General features: G+C 47.2%; 1 protein-coding gene across 1 annotated transcript in view; it reads left to right on the forward strand.

Annotated features, from left to right (window-relative positions):
• ACSF2 (acyl-CoA synthetase family member 2) overlaps positions 1–23,151 on the forward strand; it is a 170,414-nt gene that overhangs the window by 116,433 nt on the left and 30,830 nt on the right. Inside the window, exons 7-10 of the mRNA XM_044300135.1 lie at positions 7,364–7,462; positions 7,544–7,692; positions 11,651–11,739; positions 19,454–19,530. Of these exons, the coding sequence (XP_044156070.1) occupies positions 7,364–7,462; positions 7,544–7,692; positions 11,651–11,739; positions 19,454–19,530 (414 nt within the window). The remainder of the gene's footprint in view (positions 1–7,363; positions 7,463–7,543; positions 7,693–11,650; positions 11,740–19,453; positions 19,531–23,151) is intronic.

The raw sequence follows: 23,151 nt of genomic DNA on the forward strand, positions 1-23,151 counted from the left end.
GGAAGGAGGTGGAGTTGGGGCGGATGGCGGGTCCATTCAAGGAACCGCCGATCCCGGGGTTGAGGGTGTCTCCGCTGGGAGTGGTGCCGAAGAAGGAGCCGAATAAGTTTCGGCTCATTCATCACTTGTCTTACCCGAAAGGGGCGTCGGTCAATGATGGTATAGCTCCTGAACTTTGTTCGGTGGTCTATACGTCCTTTGATGCGGCTGTGAGATGGGTAAGGCGGTTGGGGCGGGGGACGTTGATGGCTAAGGTTGATGTGGAGGCGGCATTTCGTTTGCTGCCGGTGCACGTGGAGAGCATGGGTTTGTTGGGCTGTTTTTGGGATGGGGAGTATTTTGTGGATCGGTGCTTGCCGATGGGGTGCTCTCTCTCATGTGCATATTTTGAGACTTTTAGCTCGTTTCTGGAATGGGTGGTGGTGGAGGTTTCCGGTTGTTCATCTGTTATCCATTACTTGGATGATTTTTTGTGTTTGGGGGCGGCGAATTCACGGGTGTGTTCTTTGTTGCTGCACACGGTGCAGTCAGTTTTTGCGCGTTTTGGGGTACCGTTGGCGCGGGAGAAGACAGTTGGTCCGGTGACGGAATTGTGTTTTTTGGGGATTGTTATAGACACGGAGCGGATGGAGTGCAGACTTCCCCAGGATAAGTTGGTGGATTTGCGTCAGGAGATTGACAGGGCCATAGGAGGGGAGAAGATTAGGTTGCGGGCGTTGCAGTCATTGTTGGGCAAATTGAACTTTGCTTGTCAAATTATGCCAATGGGTAGGATTTTTTGTAGACGGTTGGCCGCGGCTACGGCAGGGGTGTCAGCGCCGCATCATTTTATCAGGTTGCGTAAGGAGTTGAAAGGGGATTTGAGGGTGTGGGCAGGAGTTTTTAGGTCAGTACAATGGTAGGTCGTTGGTCATGGAGGAATTGTGTGATAGTGTGGAGTTGGAGTTATATACTGACGCGTCGGGGGGGGGGGGGGTGGGTTTTGGGGCTTATTGCCAGGGTCAATGGTGCGCAGGCGTGTGGCCGGACTCGTGGGTCAGTCGGGGGTGGGTGAGGAATGTGGCTTTGTTGGAGCTTTTTCCCATTGTGATGGCGGTGGTGTTGTGGGGGGAGAGATTGGGGAACAGGAAGGTGCGCTTTCATTGCGACAATCTGGGGGTGGTTCAGGCTATCAACAGTTTGTCCGCATCTTCTCCGCCGGTGGTGCGGCTGTTGCAGTTTTTTGTGTTGCGCTGCTTATCTATTAATGTGTGGGTGGTGGCGGAGCATGTGGCTGGTGTGTCTAACTCAGTGGCGGATTCTCTTTCTCGTTCACAGTGGGAGCGGTTCCGGCTTCTAGCGCCAGAAGCGGAGGCGGTGGGTCTGGAGTGTCCGTCGTGGCTGTGGGGGATCTTGGAGGAGAGGTGATGGGGATGTTGAGGGATTCGTTGAGTCCGGGGACGTGGAGGGAATATGGTAAGGCGTGGGCGATCTGGGAGTCTTGGAACGGGGCTTGGGGGGCTGGGGGCGGTGATGGGGATGTGAGGTTGTTGATATTGTTGGGACAGCTGAAGGGCGAGGGGTGGTCGGTGTCGAAGGTGAACCATTTTATTGCAGGGGTCGCGTTCGTTTTCCGGCTGCGTGGGCTGCGGGATTTGACGAAGGAATTTTTGGTACGGCAGGTTTTGAAGGGTTGGCGGAGGGGCGCGGGCAGGGGGCCGGATTGTCGTAGGCCGGTGTCTTTTGAGTTGTTGGGGCGGATGGGTGACCAGTTGAGTGGGATTTGCAGTTCCGGGTGGGAGTTGGGGCTGTTTAGGGGTGCGTTTGCGTTGGCGTTTTTTGGCGCCTTTCGCTGGGGGGAGTTGGTGTGTGACAGTGTTCGTCGAGCTGGGGGGGCTGAGGAGTGAGGATATCGAGTTGTTGGGGGACAGGTTGTCCGTTCGGATTCGCAGGTCGAAAACGGATCAGGAGGGCAGGGGGCGTCGTTTCATGTTGTTTTCGGTTCCGGGGTGTATTATGTGCCCAGTTCGGTGTGTGCGGTCTTATGGGGCGGGCCTGGTGAGGGACGGGGTTCCTTTCCTTAGGCATGAGGATGGTTCCTTTTTGTCTAGGTTTCAATTTCTGACGGTCTTTCGGAAGTGTTTGAGGGCGTTGGGGGTGCCGGTCAAGGATTATTCTGGGCATTCGTTCCGGATTGGTGCGGCGACTGAGGCCGCTAGGCTGGGCGCCAGTGAAGAAGTGATTAGGAGGATTGGGCGGTGGGAGTCGGTGCGTTTTAGATCTTATGTGCGGCCTGCTTTGTTGTAATGGGATTGGGGTGGTGGTTTGGTGTTAATTATGTTCTTTTGTGTTTACAGGTCGGACGGCGGCGGCGTTGGTGTGGATTTTGGGGCACTCTTATGTGTTTTGGGGTGCGATCAGAGCGGATGTGCGGCCGAGTGGGCGACAGTTGGGTTTCAGTCCGGAGTTGGCTACGGTCCGGTGGTTAGGGGTGAGAGGTATGTTGTGGGGCGGGGTGATGAGGGAGGTGCATCATTTTGTGCGGTTGGACCGTCCCCCGGACGTGTTGGTTTTGCACGTGGGGGGGAATGACTTGGGTAAGCGGCCTTTTAGGGAATTGGTTCGTGATATTAAGTTCGACTTGCTCAGGATTTGGGCTTTGTTTCCGGGGGTGATCACGGTCTGGTCTGACATTGTTCCGCGGAAGGTTTGGAGGGAGGCGAGGTCGGTGGAGAGGCTTAATAAGGCGCGGATGAAGGTGAATAGGGCGGTGGGCCGGTTTATGGCGCGTAATGGCGGGGTGGTGGTGCGGCATGAGGTGCTGGAGAAAGGTAAGGGTGCATTTTGGAGGGCTGATGGCGTGCACCTGAATGCGGTGGGGACGGATCTGTGGTCTCTGGGGCTCCAGAGTGGTGTGGAAATAGCGTTACGTATGTGGGGGGACGCGCAGGGTTGAGGTGGTCAAGCTGCGCGTTGTTGGAGGCGGGGGAGGTCCTTGAAGTGGAGGAATATGGTGGTACCTGAGGATGGGAGGGCCCCGCGGGAGGGGCTGGACTCTCATTGAGGAGCTGGTAGGAACTAATTACGTGGCCATCAGTTGCTGCCTCCGAGCTGGGTTCAACGGCTGGGGGTAAGATGGTGACGTAGGTGTTCCAGTGTTATTAAGTTATTGGGGCTTCTAGGACCTCCCTCGTCATTGGTTAACTTATGTTATTTAATTTGTATGTATTTAAATAAACGGCTGCTGTGGCCGATTAAATCCAAGCAGTGGTGTGGTGTGTTTATTTCTTTGGGGTTTGGGGGGAGGGGCTCGGAGTATGGGGTTAGGTAATTGGGGAGGACCGAGCAAATAGCCAATGCCCTCTTCAAGTCAGGCCGGACAGGAGCGCAGCGGTGGGGGAGGACGCGCATGAAGAGGCGTGGCGGCGAGGGAAGGTGAGGTAAGGGTTAAGAGGTGCGGGGGGCGGTATCCAGCGGAGGCGCGAGTTGCCGAGGCAGCGGGGGGCGCGGCAGGAGCAGGGAAGGAGGAAGTGGGCGGAGCAGTGTTCAGTGCGGCCAGGGGAGCGAAACGCCCACCCACCCTGCCCTGTTGGAGGTGGGGGTAGGGGAGGTGTTGATGTTTGTTGTTTTCTGTGTCGTAGCAGTCGTGGAGGCGGGGGAGGTCCTTGAAGTGGAGGAATATGGTGGTACCTGAGGATGGGAGGGCCCCGCGGGAGGGGCTGGACTCTCATTGAGGAGCTGGTAGGAACTAATTACGTGGCCATCAGTTGCTGCCTCCGAGCTGGGTTCAACGGCTGGGGGTAAGATGGTGACGTAGGTGTTCCAGTGTTATTAAGTTATTGGGGCTTCTAGGACCTCCCTCGTCATTGGTTAACTTATGTTATTTAATTTGTATGTATTTAAATAAACGGCTGCTGTGGCCGATTAAATCCAAGCAGTGGTGTGGTGTGTTTATTTCTTTGGGGTTTGGGGGGAGGGGCTCGGAGTATGGGGTTAGGTAATTGGGGAGGACCGAGCAAATAGCCAATGCCCTCTTCATGTATCCGTTATTTTCACAGACCCATAGATCATAATGGTCGTGTTTGGTCCGTCTGTTTCACAGAAGTAGTGCATGTCTCCGTGATTTGTTTTCACTGACCAATGTGAACAGACACATTCAGATCATTGGGTACGTGCGCTGTCCGCGGAAAATGCAGCTGCTGCAAAAACCACCTGGGAAATTCTCTGTGTGAACGTAGCCTTACATGTGGATTTTGCTGAGGATTGTGCAGCAGTACTACACTAATAACACAATATAGTATTCCAAGGCAGGCATTCATTTTCAAGGGGTTGTCCAAGGCAGTATATTCTCATCTCTTTCTGCTGCGCCATTTTCACGCAGCTGGTCCGCCGTGTTCTGTTTGTTTACAAGCTGCTGCAGTAACATGCAGGTATATGGCACAGTCCTTCATCTCTTGTGCTGTAGACGGCGATGGCCGTATACCAAAAGTGCGCCACAATTCTGACATAAATATCAAAGAAAGCACATTTATCATCCCTGCAGCACATTTATCCTCCAGCCTGAGCCCCTGTGATAAATCTGGTGCGGGTCTAGATGGCCGGATTACAGGACTAGTAAATCCGGGCCATTGAGCTAAATAGTAAAACCAAATGTACCGAGCGCCCTCTAGTGAAAGCTGCAGGCAATAACAACGTTATGTTTTAAATCAGGGATGCCCAACCTGCGGCCCTCCAGCTGTTGCAAAACTCTAACTCCCAGCATGCCTGGACAGCCTACAGCAGGGCATGGTGGGGGTTGTAGTTTTACAACAGCTGGAGAACCACAGGTTAGGCATCCCTGTTGACACGGTCTTGTTCTTCTGCCTTATACTTAAAGTTTTCGCTTGCTACCCAGTGTCAGAACTGTGCATAAGGGCTCGTTCACACGACCGTTGGTGTCCCGTTCCCGTATTGCGGACCGCATTTGCGGATCCGCAGTGCACGGGCTCCGTTCTGTTGTCTCTCCGCATCACGGATGCGGACCCGTTAATTTCAAAGGGTCCGCAAATCCGGAGATGCGGAACGGAAGCATGGAACGGAACACTACGGAAGCACTACGGAGTGCTTTCTGGGGTTCCGTTCCGTGCCTCCACACCACAAAAAGATAGAACATACTCTATCTTTTTGCGGAACGGTGGGATCTTCGATCCCCATGCACCTTCCCCACGGAAGGTGCCCGTGCATTGCGGACCGCAATTTGCGGTTTACAGCACAGGCACGGGACACCAACGGTCGTGTGAATGAGACCTAAGGGTGGTTTCACGTGTGTTTTTTTTGTTGTTGCATTTTACTTCTGGAACAAAAACTGCAGTGTCTGATATGCTGGCCAATTGGAAATCATAAACCGCCCTACACTTCTTTTTTTCCCCATATTTTGTTACTCCCTTGATATTTTATTAAAATCGCAGCATGCTGTGAGTGTGCCTATAGGAGTAAAAAAGTATTTAAAAAATCGTGTGTCTTAAAAAAAATTATTTTTACGAGTCAAGAAAAAGATGTAGTGTGGCAGCACCCTTGTACAACCCAAATCTCTTCTTCCTGGACCACTCTGAGCATGAATAGGTTGGGGGTGGGGAGGAGTAACAAATGGTGAGTAACTCTTATTTCCGGGTTGACTGGAGGTTGACCCTAATATTATTATCAAATCATAGGAGAGAATTTCTCGACTAGTGTTTTATACGCTTGTCTTGCTCTACTTTATTCTGCAGTGAGATGCAATCCTCTTCCTGCCAAGCTCTGCCCTTGTCAGTCTCCCTTTTTCTAGCGTAAAACCACAAAAGGTTGCGTGGTATTTGTGCAAAAAGTTGACACCACTTTACTGGTGACCTGGGGTTGATAAATGATCATTGCTCAATGCAGGAATCCAGTGGAAAAAAAGAAGACTTTTATCCAGCGCTTCCTCCAAAGATTTTCCACTCTATTAAAACCACTTCAGTGGATACATAAAAACAGTAAAGTCCAAATAACCCGTTTCGGGGCTATGCCCCTTCTTCAGAAAATGGACCTTCAGTCCACAGTGGGATGGCGTAAGCTTAGACCTGCGCCAGATTTATCACAGGGGCTCAGGCTGGATGGTGAATGTGGTGCAGAGACGGACACTTTTCTCTAAACCTATACCAACCATTGGTCAGCTTACTTGTAAAACTAAATTTTACACCGGAATTGTGGTGCAATTTTGGCGGACGGTTTACCCACAAGCCACGCCCCTTTTCCATTAAGCTATGCCCTCTCTTTGGACTAGGAAACTTTTGTCTAAACCTAGATTTGCCAATTTTTTCCACTTTTTGGTGAAACTGTCCACTTTTTGGGCCAGTGTCTATGACTCAAACCGAACAAACAATTAGGGCTCAATTCGAGTAAACTATAGGCAGATATGTACGTTTTAAGCAGGTGTGGAAGCGCTGTGCCTACTGAACAGATTTGGCTTACCCCTAAGGGTGTTACTCTGGTAGTCCCCTGCCCTTCACCCTTTAACCTGTATACGGGGATCTAGACTTCGCTGCAGGGGAACCACCAGGCAGCTACCTCCTGGAGTAGTATCAGTTAAGTAGATTGCTGATCCAAGTGGGTCACAAGACACCGGTACAAAACACCAAGGGGTTGTGCAGTGCTACTATTTTGATTATCTAGTATCATAAGACTGGATTAACACAGAGCATTTTACATCATTTTTTTGCTGCAGTTTCGTTGGCTTTTTATAGAGGAGCTGTCCCCTCTCCTGACCTTTTATCTTTTAGCAACTACTTGCATTCTCAATGTAATAACAATTCCGAAACATCTATTTTTATGACTCTGTGCTATACCATTCCTTTATTATTCCTTCTAGAAGTTATGAATTAATTGCTAGCAGTTTACAGTGAAGGTCCTGTTGGGTGTTACCAGTTGGGGGGAGGGAGTCCCTGAAGTTCAACATAGAAGTTCAAAGGAATGGCACAACATAGAGTCATAGGTATAGGCTTTAATTACATGGGGAATTAGTAGGTGATAAAACAGACATGTTAGAAGAGGTGACAGCTCCTCTTTTAAGTCAAAAACATTGCAGCCAAAAGTCTCTAGGAAATTATCAAAAAGTCTACATACATGGCATTTTTTATTTTTTAAAATGAGTATATATATTATTATTATTTTATTTTTTTCTCTCCTTCTTCTCTGTTAAGCTTCTCTATAATGCCAAAAAGCATGTTACAGATGTCACCATTTGAAAATTGCCACCAAAACCAGAGGTTGCGTGTGTATGGGGGCGTCGGGAGGGATAGCTGTTGGACGAACTAGCACTTGGTTCACAGTTGTGTAATGTTTACAACCAGCTTAACCCACTTGTCCTTGGTTTTCATTTTTCGTTTAGGGAACAACTGGATATCCTAAAGGAGCGACCCTGAGCCACCATAACATTGTGAACAATGCGGCTATGATAGGGCACAGGATTGGCTTTGACTGGAAGAAGGTAAGTTAGAGGAAGCGCATGTTATCTGAAAATGTGTTCACACTAACCTACATTCTGACAGTTTCCCTTATCCTTCCCAAGGGACAACGGATAGCGCTTCCTGTGCCTCTCTACCACTGCATGGGCTCCGTTTTAGGCAGTCTTGTAATGGCTGTGTATGGTCCAGCGGTGGTTTTTCCATCTCCAACCTTTGAGGCTCGTGCTTTATTGGAGGCTATTTCACGGGAGAGGTACGTGTCTTTATTTAGACTTTTCTGTCTTATTTGCCCTTTTATTTTACTTCATGCAGTTTATCTGTGTACAGTTTATAAGATTATTGATATATATATATATATATATATATGAAGATTAATCCAAGTAGGGTTGATCCTGCTGAGTAAAACGATTTATGTTCCTGTGTTGCACTGTTTCTGAGAAAAACAACTTTTTATTAATATGTAAATTAAAGGGGTTGTGTCTCTTCAGCAAGTAGCATTTATTATGTAGAGAAAGTTAATACAAGGCACTTACTAATGTATTGTGATTACCCATATTGCCTCCTTTTCTGTCTGGATTCATTTTTCCATCACATTATACACGGCTCGTTTCCATGGTTACGACCATCCTGCAATCCATCAGTGGTGGTCGTTCTTATACATTATAGGAAAAAGCCCCGGCCTCTTTGGTGGGAGTGCACACAGGCTAGTGCTTTTTTTCTATAGTGTGCAAACACGACCACCACTGATGGATTGCAGGGTGGTCGTAACCATGTAAACGAGCAGTGTATAATGTGATGGAAAAATTAATCCAGCCAGAAAAGGAGGCAACATGGACAATCACATTACATTAGTAAGTGCCTTGTATTAACTTTCTCTTCGTGATAAATGCCATTTGCTGAAGTGAGACAACCCCTTTAAGCCTCCGGTGCGGTCCTAAGCCCCTCTGCTCTCCACTTAGAAAGAATTCCGCCGTCCCCTTGATTGACGCGGACCAGGAACACACCCTGTAATCTCACGCCTGCACCTCTGTCTACAGAGATGATTGTGCAGGAACCTGGCTCGGTCAATAAAGGAGAGGGAGGCGCTGGCAGAGAAAGCAGGAGATGGGGTGCCCACAGGGGCTTGAGCCCACCCTCGGTGCACTTAACTGCTTATCTGCGTAGGCATTCAAGTATTTTTTCTGCAGAGTGAATCAACGGATCACTAAGTCAAAGGTATGATTGTATTCAGCTGAGCGAGCCCTACGAGGCATTGTGCCTGGTGTAACTGGTGTGAATTTCTTGGTGACCGATTCCCTTTAAAAAGGATCGGTCCTCTCTCCTGACATGTCGTCTGTCTTAGTAACTAATTGCATCCCCATGTAATAACAATTCTGGAGCATGTATTCTCATGACTCTGTTGTGTTATTCCTCTATTATTCCTAGGATAAGTTATTCATGAACTTCCAACAGTTTGCAACAAAGGTTCGACTGGGTGTGTCCCTGCAGAGTCTGACACTGGCAGCACTGATTGGACAGTGTTATCTTGGGAAGGGACGCACCCTCAACTGGATAAGCCAGCTGGACCTTCGTTCATAACTTCTAGCAGGAATAATATGAGAATGGGACATCATAGAGTCATAAGAATATATTCTCCAGAAATTACATAGGGCAAGTAGTTACTAAGACATGTCAGGGAAGGGGACAGTTCCTCTTTAAAGGGCATCTGTCAGCAGTTTTGTACCTATGACACTGGCGGACCTGTTGCATGTGCTCTTGGCAGCTGAAGACATCTGTGTTGGTCCTATGTTCATATGTGCCCGCATTGCTGAGAAAAATGATGTTTTAATATATGCAAATGAGACTCTAGAGGCAACGGGGGCGTTACCATTACACCTAGAGGCTCAGCTCTCTCTGCAACTGCAGCGCCCTCTGCACTTTGATAGACTGGGCCATTTGCGATGACGTTTACCCTGCCTGGTCCTGTCAATCAAAGTGCAGAGGGTACGGCAGTTGCAGAGAGAGCAGAGCCTCTAGGTGTAACAGCAACGCCCCCATTGCTCCTAGAGGTTCATTTGCATACATTAAAACACAGTTTTTCTCAGTAACGCAGGCACATATGAACATGGGACCAACACAGATGCCTTCAGCTGCCAAGCGCATATGTAACAGGTCAGCCAGTGTCATAGGTACAATTCTGCTGACAGATGCCCTTTAAGACTGGGGCTACATGGCAACATGTGTCATGCAACTAAAATAAGGGTAAAGCTACATGGTGACATTTGTTGCGCAACAAGAAAGTCTCATGACATTTCATGTAAAGTATTTCAATGGTGTGGCAGTGTGACATGTTGCTGCTGCAACGCGACAGTCGCAAAAATATCCAAACTGGATGGATTTTTTTTGCAACTGTCACATCACAGTCACAGCATGTCACACTGCCACACCATTGAAATACATTACGTGAAATGTTGCCATGTAGCACTAGCTTAAGGGTCCATTCACACATCCGCAAAATGAGTTCGGATCCATTCCGCAACGTTGCGGAATGGATCCGGACCCATTCATTTTCAATGGGGCCGCAAAAGATACGGACAGCACACAGTGTGCTGTCCGCATCCACACTTCCGGATCCGCAATTCCGTTCCTGAAAAAAAATTGAAAATGTCCTATTCTTCTCCACAACTATTATAGTGACGGCGAAGTGCGGTCCTCGAAATGCAGAACGCACATTACCAGTGTCCGTGTTTTGCGGACCACAAAACACCTAGGGACGTGTGAATGGACCCTAGATCTGCAGCATGTCAGTTTATACTGCGGATCTCCACCACGGATTTCACTATTTGCAATGCAGTCATAGAGAAAAAGCAGGAATGTAAATGAATAAAATTGTCACAATACCAATTGTCACAATACCAAGATTTTGATTGGAAAAGTATTGTGATACTTGATACCACACAAAAAAACACACAAAAAATACCCACACTTTTTTTTTAATGCAAAATATTGATTGCCCTCCTCACATAATGGACAACATGGAGTTAATGTGAAGTACATGATGGGGTTACCTACTGTTAATGAGGCACATGGTTTTATCAATTTGGACCTCTGTGTCTCCTATCAGAGTAACCTCATCATGTACCTCACATTAACCCCATGTTGCCCATTGTGTCAGGAGGTAGTTGGCAGGGTTACTATTAATGTGCGTTATTAATTTGGACCTCCACATGCTTCACAATAACAGTAAGTGACAGCATCATTAACCCCATGTTGTCCATTATATGAAGTACGTGGCGGGGCCACTGTTGCTATTAGGCCTCATGCACACGACCGTTGTTTTGGTCCGCATCCGAGCCGCAGTTTTTGCGGCTTGGATGCGGACCCATTCACTTCAATGGGGCTGTAAAAGATGCGGACAGCACTCCGTGTGCTGTCCGCATCCGTTGCTCTGTTCCGTGGTCCGCACAAAAAAAAATAACCTGTCCTATTCCTGTCCGTTTTGCGGACAAGAATAGGCAGTTATATTAATGGCTGTCCGCGCTGTTCCGCAATTTGCACACAGACGCCTTCCGTGTTTTGCGGATCCGCAATTTGCGAACCGCAAAACACACAACGATCGTGTGCATGAGGCCTTAATGTGAGGCACATGGAGGTACTAAAGTAATAAGACCATGTGCCTCACATTAATACAGGCATATAGCATGAAGCACCTACCCGTAAAAACAGCAGGAAACATCTCCTGCAGCAAGATCCGTCTGAATGTTGAAGGATAAAGGACCTGTGATGATGTCATGGCCGTGTGACCAGTAACAAGTGCACGGCAATGACATCATCACAGGTCCTTTAACTATCAGCATCCAGCACTGCGAGGACCGTGGTGAGTTACTCTCTCCCATGCCGTTTTATGCTCCCTGATACTCCCCCATAAGGCTACTAAGTGTTTTCATTGCTGGCAGTGGCCGGCCACGTCACAGTGAGGAGGGAGGGAAGCTCTCCCTCCTTCTTATGAGGACATCGTCTCTGGTAGAGACTGATACTAAGCTGTACAATGGCACAGCTTTGTTTAGAAAAAAGGCCAATCCCAGTATCAAATCGAACCTGGTAAAAAAAAAATGTGATACCCGGTGCAACCCTAATGCTGGCTGCACTTCTTTTCATGGTGACAGGTTGCCTTTAAGCCACCTGTGTGCTGTAGGAGACTGTTGACATGTGGTCCTCCTTATGTCTTGCAGATGCACGACGATGTACGGGACTCCGACCATGTATATAGATCTTTTGGCGCAGCCAGACTATGCTTCTCTTACTTCTCATCTCACCCATGGTGTGTGGATTTCCACTTGTAATTAGAGGGCATTTGCTCTGCCGTTTGTTGGCCGTTCTAGTGTCTCCCTCAGATATTTGCGGGGTCCATGTCTGTGGCGCAGCGCCTGGTATTTCTTGCATGTTTTCTTTGGAAAAACTGAATGTAGACTCATCATCATTATGTGCCCTTGTTCCAAAGTTTAAAAGCAGCTCCATCCAAAATACATAGTTCCCGTGTCGCCTTCCGTTTAGACAGGCGGTTTTCTAGCAGGCGCTTTGTAAATAACAGTGAAGACGGCCATCTTATATAAGGCTGTTATCAGAGGTCGCAATAAAGCCTGTACAAGTGTCAGACGCCTGTTCAGGACATTTTACTCCTCAAAAAAATATTGAGGCGTACCAATACGCCTTTAGACCTCATGCATATGCCGGCTCTTCCGTGCATTGGGGACCGCAATTTGCGGTCCCCAGTGCATGGGCAACGTCCATGCATCGGCTGGGACGGATCGAGACCCATTCAACTTAAAAAGGGTCCGTGATCCGTCCGCACTGCAAAAAAATAGAACGCGGCCGTGTGCGTGAGGCCTTAGACCTATTCCTGACATACAGTGAACAGCACAGGCAGAGCAGCTGCGTACAGTAAGGAGCTTTGTTATTGGTTTATTTGGCCGGGTTGCCGGAGCATCATCGTGTCCTGCATCTGGCGGGAGCTGTAAGGAGGAGGGGCTAGCTCCTGGGCCAGAGTAGGGAAGCAGTGCGCTGTCCCTGAGGACAACTGTGAACATAGCGTGGAGTTTTGGAGTGGTGGAAAACTACAGCCCGGACATCCAGTTTGACATGCACTAGGTGACAGCGTGTAATGTGTATAGTGCAGAGTGTGATGTATGTGGTGCAGTGTGTGATGTCTGGAGTGCAGTGTGTGTGTAGTGCAGGGTGTGATGTATGTAGTGCAGGGTGTGATGTATGTGGTGCAGGGTGTGATGTATGTGGTGCAGGGTGTGATGTATGTGGTGCAGGGTGTGATGTATGTGGTGCAGGGTGTGATGTATGTGGTGCAGGGTGTGATGTATGTGGTGCAGGGTGTGATGTATGTAGTGCAGGGTGTGATGTATGTGGTGCAGGGTGTGATGTATGTGGTGCAGTGTGTGATGTATGTGGTGCAGTGTGTGTGAAGTGCAGGGTGTGAAGTATGTAGTGCAGTGTGGCCCCTGGCCACAAAGCACTGAGGGAAGGGGGCCCAAGCTGAACTCTTACACCAGGGCCCATGAGCCTTTAGCTACGCCCCTGATGTATGTGGTGCAGTGCGGGATGTCTGTGTCGCAGTGTGTGACATCTGGAGTGCAGTGTAGGATGTCTGTGGTGCAGTGTAGAATGTCTGTGGCGCAGTGTGTGACGTCTGGAGTGTAGTGTAGGATGTCTGTGGCGCAGTGTGTGACATATGGAGTGCAGTGTGTGACATCCGGATTGCAGTGTGTGAAGTCTGTGGTGCAGTGTAGAATGTCTGTGGCGCAGTGTGTGACGTCTGGATTGCAGTGTAGAATGTCTGTGGCGCAGTGTGTGACATCTAGAGTGCAGTGTGTGATGTCTGGAGTGCAGTTTGGGATGTCTGTGGCGCAATGTGGGATGTCTGACGTGCAGTGTGGAATATCTGTGTCGCAGTGTGTGATGTCTGTGTCGCAGTGTGTGATGTCTGTGTCGCAGTGTGTGATGTCTGTGGCACAGTGTGTAGTGAATGCAGGTGCAATATTATAGCCAAGTGATAAAGTACAGGTAAGATGCAGCATATTGGACTGTACTTAATCACTTCACTATAATTGCCTGCATAAATACTCACCTCTTAGGCCACATCCACACCACCGCTATTTATTTCTGTTCTGCTTCGTTAGATGAGTAGAACAACGAAAATAACGGATCGGGCACACTGACCCCCGAAAGGAGCTGAGCAGACCCCATTGACTATAATGGAGTCTGTTCAGTTTTCGTTACGGATCCTGCCTTTTTACCAGATAAAAAAGTCCTTTCAGGTCTTTTTTACAGAATCTGCGAGAGAGCCCCCAACGCAGATGTGAAAGCCTACATATTATCTATTTGTGGTCATGGCTACGGACAAAGAGAACCTGGATCCCTAACAAATAACGACCTAACTGACCTATCCTAACTAACGGCTTGCTTACCTGACTGGAAAGCTGGTGGGGTGCCCTTAGCCATGTCGTGGGTAGGCCTATAAGGGGGCAAAAACCAAGCCATGTAGTATAAGGAATAACTTTATTGAGTATGTACAACCAAATCATAAAGCCTCAAATAGTTCAGCGTGAGAATTCAGGATATATCGAGCAAAACACAGAGTGCCAACGACCCATCTTGCGAATGATATGGCCTGGGACATTATGTGTCATGCCCCACTCTGACGATGTGCGGAGGTCGGCCAGGATAGCAGCACGAGTTTAGTATTTGTTTTGGTGCCGTGCTGGATCCGCCTCTCATCAGGTGCACTGGGTGGAGTCATTAGTTTAAATGGCCTCCAGCTAAGTGCTCTGAGCGGATTATACTCATCATTGTGGTCTGGGAAGCTTGGAGGGAAGGTTCCTGCTCTCTAAGATAAGTGTCATTTCTAGTTTGGTTGTTTGTGTCATCTATCCCATCCAGGTTCTGTGCGAGCAGGCTGCTCCTTTTTCCCCACTTCACCATCTCAGGGAGTTCAGGGTTTTGTCAGCCCAGGCTGGAGGACACAGCACACCTACCTTCAAGGTCTGCATGTGGGCTGAGCAGTGCAGGGAAAGAGGTCAGGGATGAGCTAGGAGGTGACCCTTCCCCTGTCTCTCGTCCAGAGCCTGGTTGGTGCGTTATCTTTTATACTGAGTGCACGTCCGCCGTGACATTATGCTTTGAAGCCGCGAATGCAGCCCCAATGCGGAAAGAGTGCACCGAAATGGCTTTGGGATCAAAACCCAACCCAGTTACTAGGGTAGGGATATGGGAGATGAACTGAGATGAACTGATGGCCCTGACCCTAAATGGAAGCAATAGGCTGTCCGGGGCGGAGTCACCTAAACCCAACAATAATTTCTTAAAATCCTGAACTGGGCACCATTCATTGAATGTCTGAAAGTACTTGACCTCCACCGGTGGCCCGACTCGAGACGTTTTGGAAGACGTGAGATATAATGAGAAATGGTCATTGCACCATACCACCTGACTCCTGGTTAAGCTTTTGGCTTTGGCGGAAATACTGGTGAATTCCCCTGGCCTCAAGAACCTGTAAAAACTGAGGTACATGGCCGCTTTTATGACTATACTAGAATGGGGCCCGAAAGGATGACCATCTAGGGAGGTGGAAAGTTTTCTGAATAGTTCCCCTGATGCCGGCTGTCTGCTTGGGACCGTTCCCCCGCTACTCCTCTGTACGCCTCTGAGAGTGGCTTTGATTGCCTGGGACGTAAAAACCGACTTGCTATCTGGGTCTTCTAACATGGAAAAATGCTGAACCCTGGCCAAATACAATTTAATTGTGTGGTAGGAAAGTTTAAGGTCAGTGTGGCAGTAAGCTATGAAAGCCATAAAATACGTGGTCTTGTCGGTGTTCTCCCTTGGTTGTCGGTGTTCTCCCTTGGATGACGGAGTACGAATCTGTTAAAAACGTTCCAGGCGGTTTTGTAATTCCTGGCCATGTTAACAGACGGAGACTTTTGCACGAGAGACCTGGCTGAATTGCTGTATGGTTTTAATCCATGATTAGAGTTTGGAAAGCTGCAGGGGATAGTCCCACTTGTTTCGCCTCTGGCATAACCTGAAAAAAGGCATGAAGATTAAAACGCAACAATGCATCTGCAGCAACATTTCGTATACCCTGAATGTACCTACATGACACATAAAAAAATGTGCTGCAGGGAGAGCCAGACCAGCCTGTGGAAAAAAGACATGATTCAGGGTGCCCTTGATCTGCCCTTAGTAATGATCTCTACCACCGCCTGATTATCGGTAATGAATGCCACCAAAGAATCGGCCCATTGTCTGCCCCAAACTTGGGCGGCCGCTACGATTGGGTAGATCTCCAATAAAGGAGAAGACTTAAAAAAATCTCTGGCTGAAGAGATTTCTAAGGGCCAGGAACCTGCGAACCACTGATTCCCGCAAATTGCCGCGAAACCCCTGGAAGAGGCGCGTCCGAGAAAATCACGGCAGATGCGGGACCCAATTGCAGCACAAACAGGGAGACTCTGTTCCAATTGGCCAGGAACGTGTTCCACATAGAAACATAGAATGTGTCGGCAGATAAGAATCATTTGGCCCATCTAGTCTGCCCAATATACTAAGTACTATGGATAGCCCCTGGCCCTATCTTATATAAAGGATGGCCTTATGCCTATTCCATGCATGCTTAAACTCCTTCACTGTATTTGCAGCTACCACTTCTGCAGGAAGGCTATTCCATGCATCCACTACTCTCTCAGTAAAGTAATACTTCCTGATATTACTTTTAAACCTTTGCTCCGCTAATTTAAAACTATGTCCTCTTGTAGCAGTTTTTCTTCTTTTAAATATTCTCTCCTCTTTTACCTTGTTGATTCCCTTTTTGTATTTAAAAGTTTCTATCATATCCCCTCTGTCTCGTCTTTCTTCCAAGCTATACATATTAAGGTCCTTTAATCTTTCCTGGTAAGTTTTATCCTGCAATCCATGTACTAGTTTAGTAGCTCTTCTCTGAACTCTCTCTAGAGTATCAATATCCTTCTGGAGATATGGCCTCCAGTACTGAGCGCAATACTCCAAATGAGGTCTCACTAGTGCTCTGTAGAGCGGCATAAGCACCTCCCTCTTTCTACTGGTAATTCCTCTCCCTATACACCCAAGCATTCTGCTAGCATTTCCTGCTGCTCTATGACATTGTCTGCCTACCTTTAAGTCTTCTGAAAAAATGACCCCTAAATCCCTTTCCTCAGATACTGAGGTTAGGACTGTAGCACTGATTTTATATTCTGCTCTTGGGTTTTTACGCCCCAGGTGCATTATTTTGCACTTATCCACATTAAATTTTAGTTGCCAGATGTTTGACTATTTCTCTAGTTTTCCTAAATCCTTTTCCATTTGGTGTATCCCTCCAGGAACATCAACCCCGTTACAAATCTTTGTGTCATCAGCAAAAAGACACACCTTACCATCGAGGCCTTCTGCAATTTCGCTGATAAAGATATTAAACAATATGGGTCCCAGAACAGATCCCTGTGGTACCCCACTGGTAACAAGACCTTGGTCTGAATATACTCCATTGACTACAACCCTCAGCCACTGCCTAATCCATTCAACAATATGGGAGTCCAAGCCCAAAGACTGCAATTTATTGATAAGCCTTCTGTGTGGGACAGTATTGAAAGCCTTACTAAAGTCTAGATAAGCGATGTCTACTGCACCTCCACCATCTATTGTTTTTGTCACCCAATCAAAAAAATCTATAAGATTAGTTTGACATGATCTCCCTGAAGTAAACCCATGCTGTTTTTCATCTTTCAATCCATGGGATTTTAGATGTTCCACAATCCTCTCCTTAAGTATGGTTTCCATTAATTTCCCCACTATTGATGTCAGGCTTACTGGCCTATAGTTGCCTGATTCCTTCCTACTACCTTTCTTTTGAATCGGCACAACATTTGCTAATTTACAATCTTCTGGGACGACTCCTGTTGCCAGTGATTGGTTAAATAAATCTGTTAATGGTTTTGCTAGTTCGCCGCTGAGCTCTTTTAATAGCTTTGGGTGTATCCCATCAGGCCCCTGTGACTTATTTGTATTGATTTTAGACAGCTAACTTAGAACCTCTTCCTCTGTAAAGACACATGCATCAAAAGATGCCACAGCAGCGGACAGACATGGGGGCAGCACGGCTCCTGTGCATGCAACGACCGGACGCCCCCCCCCCATGTGCAGCAGATTGAATCCCCCACGCGCAATGCCCGGTGCACCAGGAGGACACCATCCGTTATGCCGCCTATGACAACCCTGCACAAGTGCATGCAGTGGCCCCCAGCACAGCCGTCTCCAGCCCTCGGTACACACCACTTCGGCGCGTATGGTACGAATCCGGACGCGAGCCGGTCCTCCCGCACCGATGGCATGCGCCAGCGATGACGGACCCCATGGTGCAGCTGCGCCATGACACAAGACGCCCTGCAGAGGGAGCCCCCATGCAACGGCCGCTGCGGGCAACACATTTGTGTTCCCTGTACTGCCTATTTTTACCTGTGCTTAAATTAGGGTTGCTAGGCATGGTGCGTCTATGTGTTGATAGACGGAGCACGCAGAAGCAAGGCTGTGTGCAGGCTCACATTACTGACGGCCAGGGACTGTAAGTAAATGATTAAAGCCAGGTCCTCCCCAGCAGCTGATAACAGTGCCTGGGCTGTGTGCACTTCTCCCTGTCCCTGCGCTTGGCAGACGCTCCCTCACTCAGAGCTGGAGAATGCAGAGTTGGAGCAGCGCACACCAGGGAAGGGAGATCTGCCATCTGCTCAGTGTATAAAGGAAAGCAACATGTGGTAAGAGGACCCCTTTGTGCTGCAGGAGATTAACCCTTTAGGGGGGGAGAGCTCTGGTTACTGACACTTTTGGGGGCTATTGTTACTGGCTAGTGCATGTGATGCGCTCAATGCATTGTGGGTATTGAGGGCAGGCGGGATTAGCCTCAGGGTGAGGGAAGTGGCGGCCATCTTAACTGAATAGAGAAATTGCAGTTTTATGCAGACTGGTTGCTAAGGGCTGAATCTTATTAAATATGGGGTAAGTCAGTCTAATAGTAACTGATTCTGGAATATCATGTTATTAGTAACTACATATATGAAAATTGAAATTAGGGTCTAAGTGTGACAGTTATCCTTTAAGGCATTCAGTAGAAGTCTAAGGCCTCATGCACACAAAAAAATAACACAAAATACCTACAGGTGTTTTCAGCCTTAGGGTCCATACACACACAAACTTATTTTGCTTTTTTTCCTGATGTTTTTCACACACACTGTCTTACCACTAGCGTGGCATTTTTCCCCCAGAGAAAAGGTGATTTGAAAACGCCTTAAAAGAAAAAAACAAGGTGCAGCATGCAGCACGGAACGGAACCCCATGAAAGCACTCTGTAGTGCTTCCGTTCCGCACCGCATCTCTGGATTTGCGGACCTGTTCAAGTGACTGGGTCCGCATCCATGATGCGGAATGCACATGGGCGGGTGTCCAGTGTATTGCGGACCTGCCATATGCGGGCCGCAATGCAGCCGCGGGGGACACGTGTGCAAGAGGCTTTAGACTTGTGATACAGCTGTAATAAGTCTGCATTTTAACAGTCCAGAGATCTGCAATTAGAGTTTGGAGGGGGAGACTCAAAAAAAAGTCCCAAGCAATAGACTACATACTGTGGTCCAGTGAAGAAAAGTTATCTCAATCAATGACCATAGACAGTGTGAACAGGTGACCCCCCTGAGGGTCTTAGCGGTGAAACATTGTCATTTACAGGACCTCATGTTGCTGAGCCCTGTAGTCCTGGACAGGATGAACTTAGGTCAGCAGATGATCATGGAGGATACTGTGACATTGTGCTCTGACATTACCACTGTCACTCCGGGTCTGTTCAGTCCAGTGCAGTCAGCTTTATATTATATTTCGTATGGATGATTTCCAAGATTTTGCAGAACGAGGAATGAGATCTGCTACAAAACTAGTTTCTGATAAATTGTCTGTGACCATTTTTGTAGGAGTCATTGCTGGGTCCATCGCACCGCCTGAGATTGTGAAGAAACTTGCCACCGAGACTGCGATGAGAAATATTGTGGTGAGTAGCTTCCATGTACTGCTGTCATAAGGGTGCGGCCAGACTACACTTTTGGAGTTGTGTGTTTTTTTGTTTTTTTTTATAGTCGTTTTATTAGCGTATTTTTATGGCCTTTTTGCCCAAATAGTGTATTTGAGCATACGGCATGGTTTACAAGCCATGCATTTTTCTGCGGGAAAGTGTGAGCCCCCCTCTAATGTCCCTTCTGTAGATCTGTATGGAAAAAAGACTTTAGAAAGAAAACGCCTTACAAGAACATAATATAAAAACACAACCCTCTTTACCTCTTGCGTTTTTTAAAGCAGGGCCCAAAAAAAAAAAAAATGGGACAAAATTGAAAGATAATGAGGAAAAAAATGCCTGACCCCAAAACACACACCTCAAGTAAAAAAACCACCGCAAAAAAGAAAAGAAAGAAAATGTGTGTTCTGTTTTTTAATAACTCCCATAGACTTCCACCCAACACCTAAAAATTGAATTTTTTTTGTCATAAAAACTGTTAGAAAAATCAAATGCACCAAATGTAAATGCACAGTGTGCTATAAGGCTGAGTTCACACAGAGCCCAGATTTACTAATCTTATAAATGGTATAAACTTAGATCGGCCGTCTAGACCTGCCCCAGATTTTTCACAGGGCTCAGGCTAGATGATAAATACGGTGCAAGGATAGACACTTGTTTTGAACTTTCTACCATTTGTTGGTTGGCTTACTTTTAGACAATTTACGCCGGAATTGTGGCATAATTTTGGTGCAAAACGGAACACCCTTTCCTATGAAGCTCCACCCATTTCCACTAAGTCCCAACCCCTTTTTGAGCAATTCAGAAAAAAGTAGAGAAATCCCACTTGTGCCAAATCCAGCCCAAGATGTTCCTAAATATACCCCTCTCATCGGTTCCTGTCCTTATTGGACCTGTATGTTTTTGGAGTGTGGGAGGAAACCCATGCGAATATTGGGAAAGCATACAAACTCCATACACATGTTGTCCTGGGTCAGGTTCGGACCCAGGATCTCAGCGCTAATGGTGCTAACCACTTGGCCACTGTGCTGCAGTGCTGATTTCCATATAAAATAGGGCAATCCTTTAATAGTCCCACCATAGGGACAGTCACAATGTTACAGCAGCACAGAAAGTACAAAAACTCCATAATAAAGGCATTACAGTACAGGGTACAGATAACAAAAAAGTAAAAGATAAGGGATATAGATATAACAGCTTATAGAATTCAGTCTCTGGATGGAATGATATCCGCAGGATCCCAAATATCTCCGCTTGGGTCAGTGTTGTACAGCCTAACAGCAGCAGGGAGGAATGACTTCCAATAGCGCAACTTCTCACAATTGGGGTGAAGCAGTCGGTCACTGATGGTACTGCCCAATGCTATCACAGTCTCCTGCATGGGATAGGAGTTATTCTCCAGCATGGAGATCAACTTGGACAATATCCTTCTCTCACCGACCACTTGCACTGGGTCTAGGGGTCTCCCCAGGACGGAGGTGGCCCTTCTAATCAGTTTGTCAAGTGTCTTCCTCTCCCTGGTTGAGATACTGCTACCCCAGCAGGCCACTCCAAAGAAGATGGCTGATGCCACTAAAGAGTTGAAAAAGGCCCCAAGAAGTGTCCTCTGCACTCCAAAAGCTCTCAGCCTTCTAAGAAGGTATAGCCTGCTGTGACTCATGTCCAAGTTATTTGCCCTGTCTAGCTTATTATTAAGGAGCAAACCTAGGTACTTATAGGTGTTGACTATCTCAATGTCCGTCCCTTTGATGTCCATTGGTTAAGGAGGATGTCTGTGCTTGCGGAAGTCCACCACCATCTCCTTAGTCTTCCCAGCACTGATCCTAAGGTGGTTCAGCCGGCACCAATCTACAAATTCCTGGGTCAGTTCTCTGTACTCCACTATCAGTGAGGTTCTGACTGTTAGGACTCCATCAGTCCTGATAATAAGGTGCCTCATTCACATACACTACTAGAAAAGGATAAAAACACCTAGAAAACTTAATATGATTGTGCTGAGATGAACAGAGCATAAACTCCTAGTGGAGCTTCGTCATTGATCACAACAGCCAAGGAAGTGCACCCTTTTTGAGTTCTGCAGCAGGGTATCTGATGAGGCAGGCATGGACATCACTTTATCCAGGATATTGTGGATCCAGTCCTACTGCATTATTTTAATTCTGTTAGGAGACATGATGTTCTAACGCCCCCCCACACACACACACTGCCTGTGGCAGGCGCAGCACTATGAAGTGCCTTTTGCACTGTGGCATTAGAAGAATTTTGATATCTCTGACTTTTTAGTCTAACCAGACTGTCTGGTACTCTGTAATTCCTTTAGCGCCGTTCTATGGAAGCAGTAGGTTTAAAGAGCACATTAAATGCTTGAAATTACTTATTTATTAACTTCAACTGTTCTTCATCTTTTCTTCATATATAACACGGCCGCCTCCGCAACAGATAGTCCATGTACATAACACGTGTTGAATAAAGTATCATAAAATGGCGGTATGCATAAGATGGTGTTTCAACTGTTCAATCTTGTCATTCAACATCAAATGGTGGATATATTTCTCTCTTCAGTGTCTGTACTCTCACTTTAAGTTATTTAAGCACTTTATGATCTCTCTGAGAGGTATATCTGAGGTTAACCAATAGTTCACTTGCTCTACCTGGTTTGCAGTTTGCTCTATACAATTGCTTATGATCTGGTATGAGCAGTTCGCATTTGTATGCAATTTGTTTGGTTTGTATGGCTCAGTAGTTCGTTTGTATGCAATTGAATTTGTGGTTTGGTGGAACTGTAAGTAAACACACATATAACCAGTTCCGTATACCGTTCTAATCACTATATTAACAGTAGGAACATTGCATAACTGTTTTAAATATCTATTTTGGCCTCATGCTTCCATATAACACAGCTCTTAGTGGAGTGTGTGTCTGTTCAGCTCCTCTCTCTGGTGAATAATAATTCCAGCAGCTCCTGCTAGGGGAATTTCCCACACAAGCTGTGTGTGAGGCTGGCTGTGATTGGTCAAAACACCTGCTGTGTGAGGCTAGCTAGGATTGGTCAAGACTCCTGCTTAGAAACAACAGTTTAACTCTATGCTTTCTGTTGTATCTGCTGTGTCATTGAGCTTACCTTACATTATATAATGAATCTTAAAGGCATATTATCTTTTTCTGCTTATGTGGACACAAATATAACTATTACATGACATCCAAACATGAAGTCACTGTAAATAACTCTGCTTTTGTCTTTAACACACAAACATAGGAACTGTATTAAGGTTATTGGCAGGTCTAGCTGTGTAAACATATACGCTATGTTAGCAACCTAGGACAGGTCTTAGCTGGCCAGCTACACTGCCATCGCCACACAACGTACTCTTTAGGGTATCAAGCAGCTCCCTTGGCCAGCTCGATCTCGCCCCCATCAAGAATGTCTGGGACTGGATGGTGCAATGGGTCTCCCATGCACAGCAGCCAACAACCACCTTGGATGAACTACGGGTGCATGATGACAGAGCTTGGAATGACCACAGGAGGATATCCAGCATCTGTATGCATATTCAGGAGGAATAACAGAGGAACAATACAGAGTAAGGGCTCATGCGCACG

This window comes from Bufo gargarizans, chromosome 6 (genome assembly GCF_014858855.1).
Source record: "Bufo gargarizans isolate SCDJY-AF-19 chromosome 6, ASM1485885v1, whole genome shotgun sequence".
Taxonomy (NCBI): domain Eukaryota; kingdom Metazoa; phylum Chordata; class Amphibia; order Anura; family Bufonidae; genus Bufo; species Bufo gargarizans.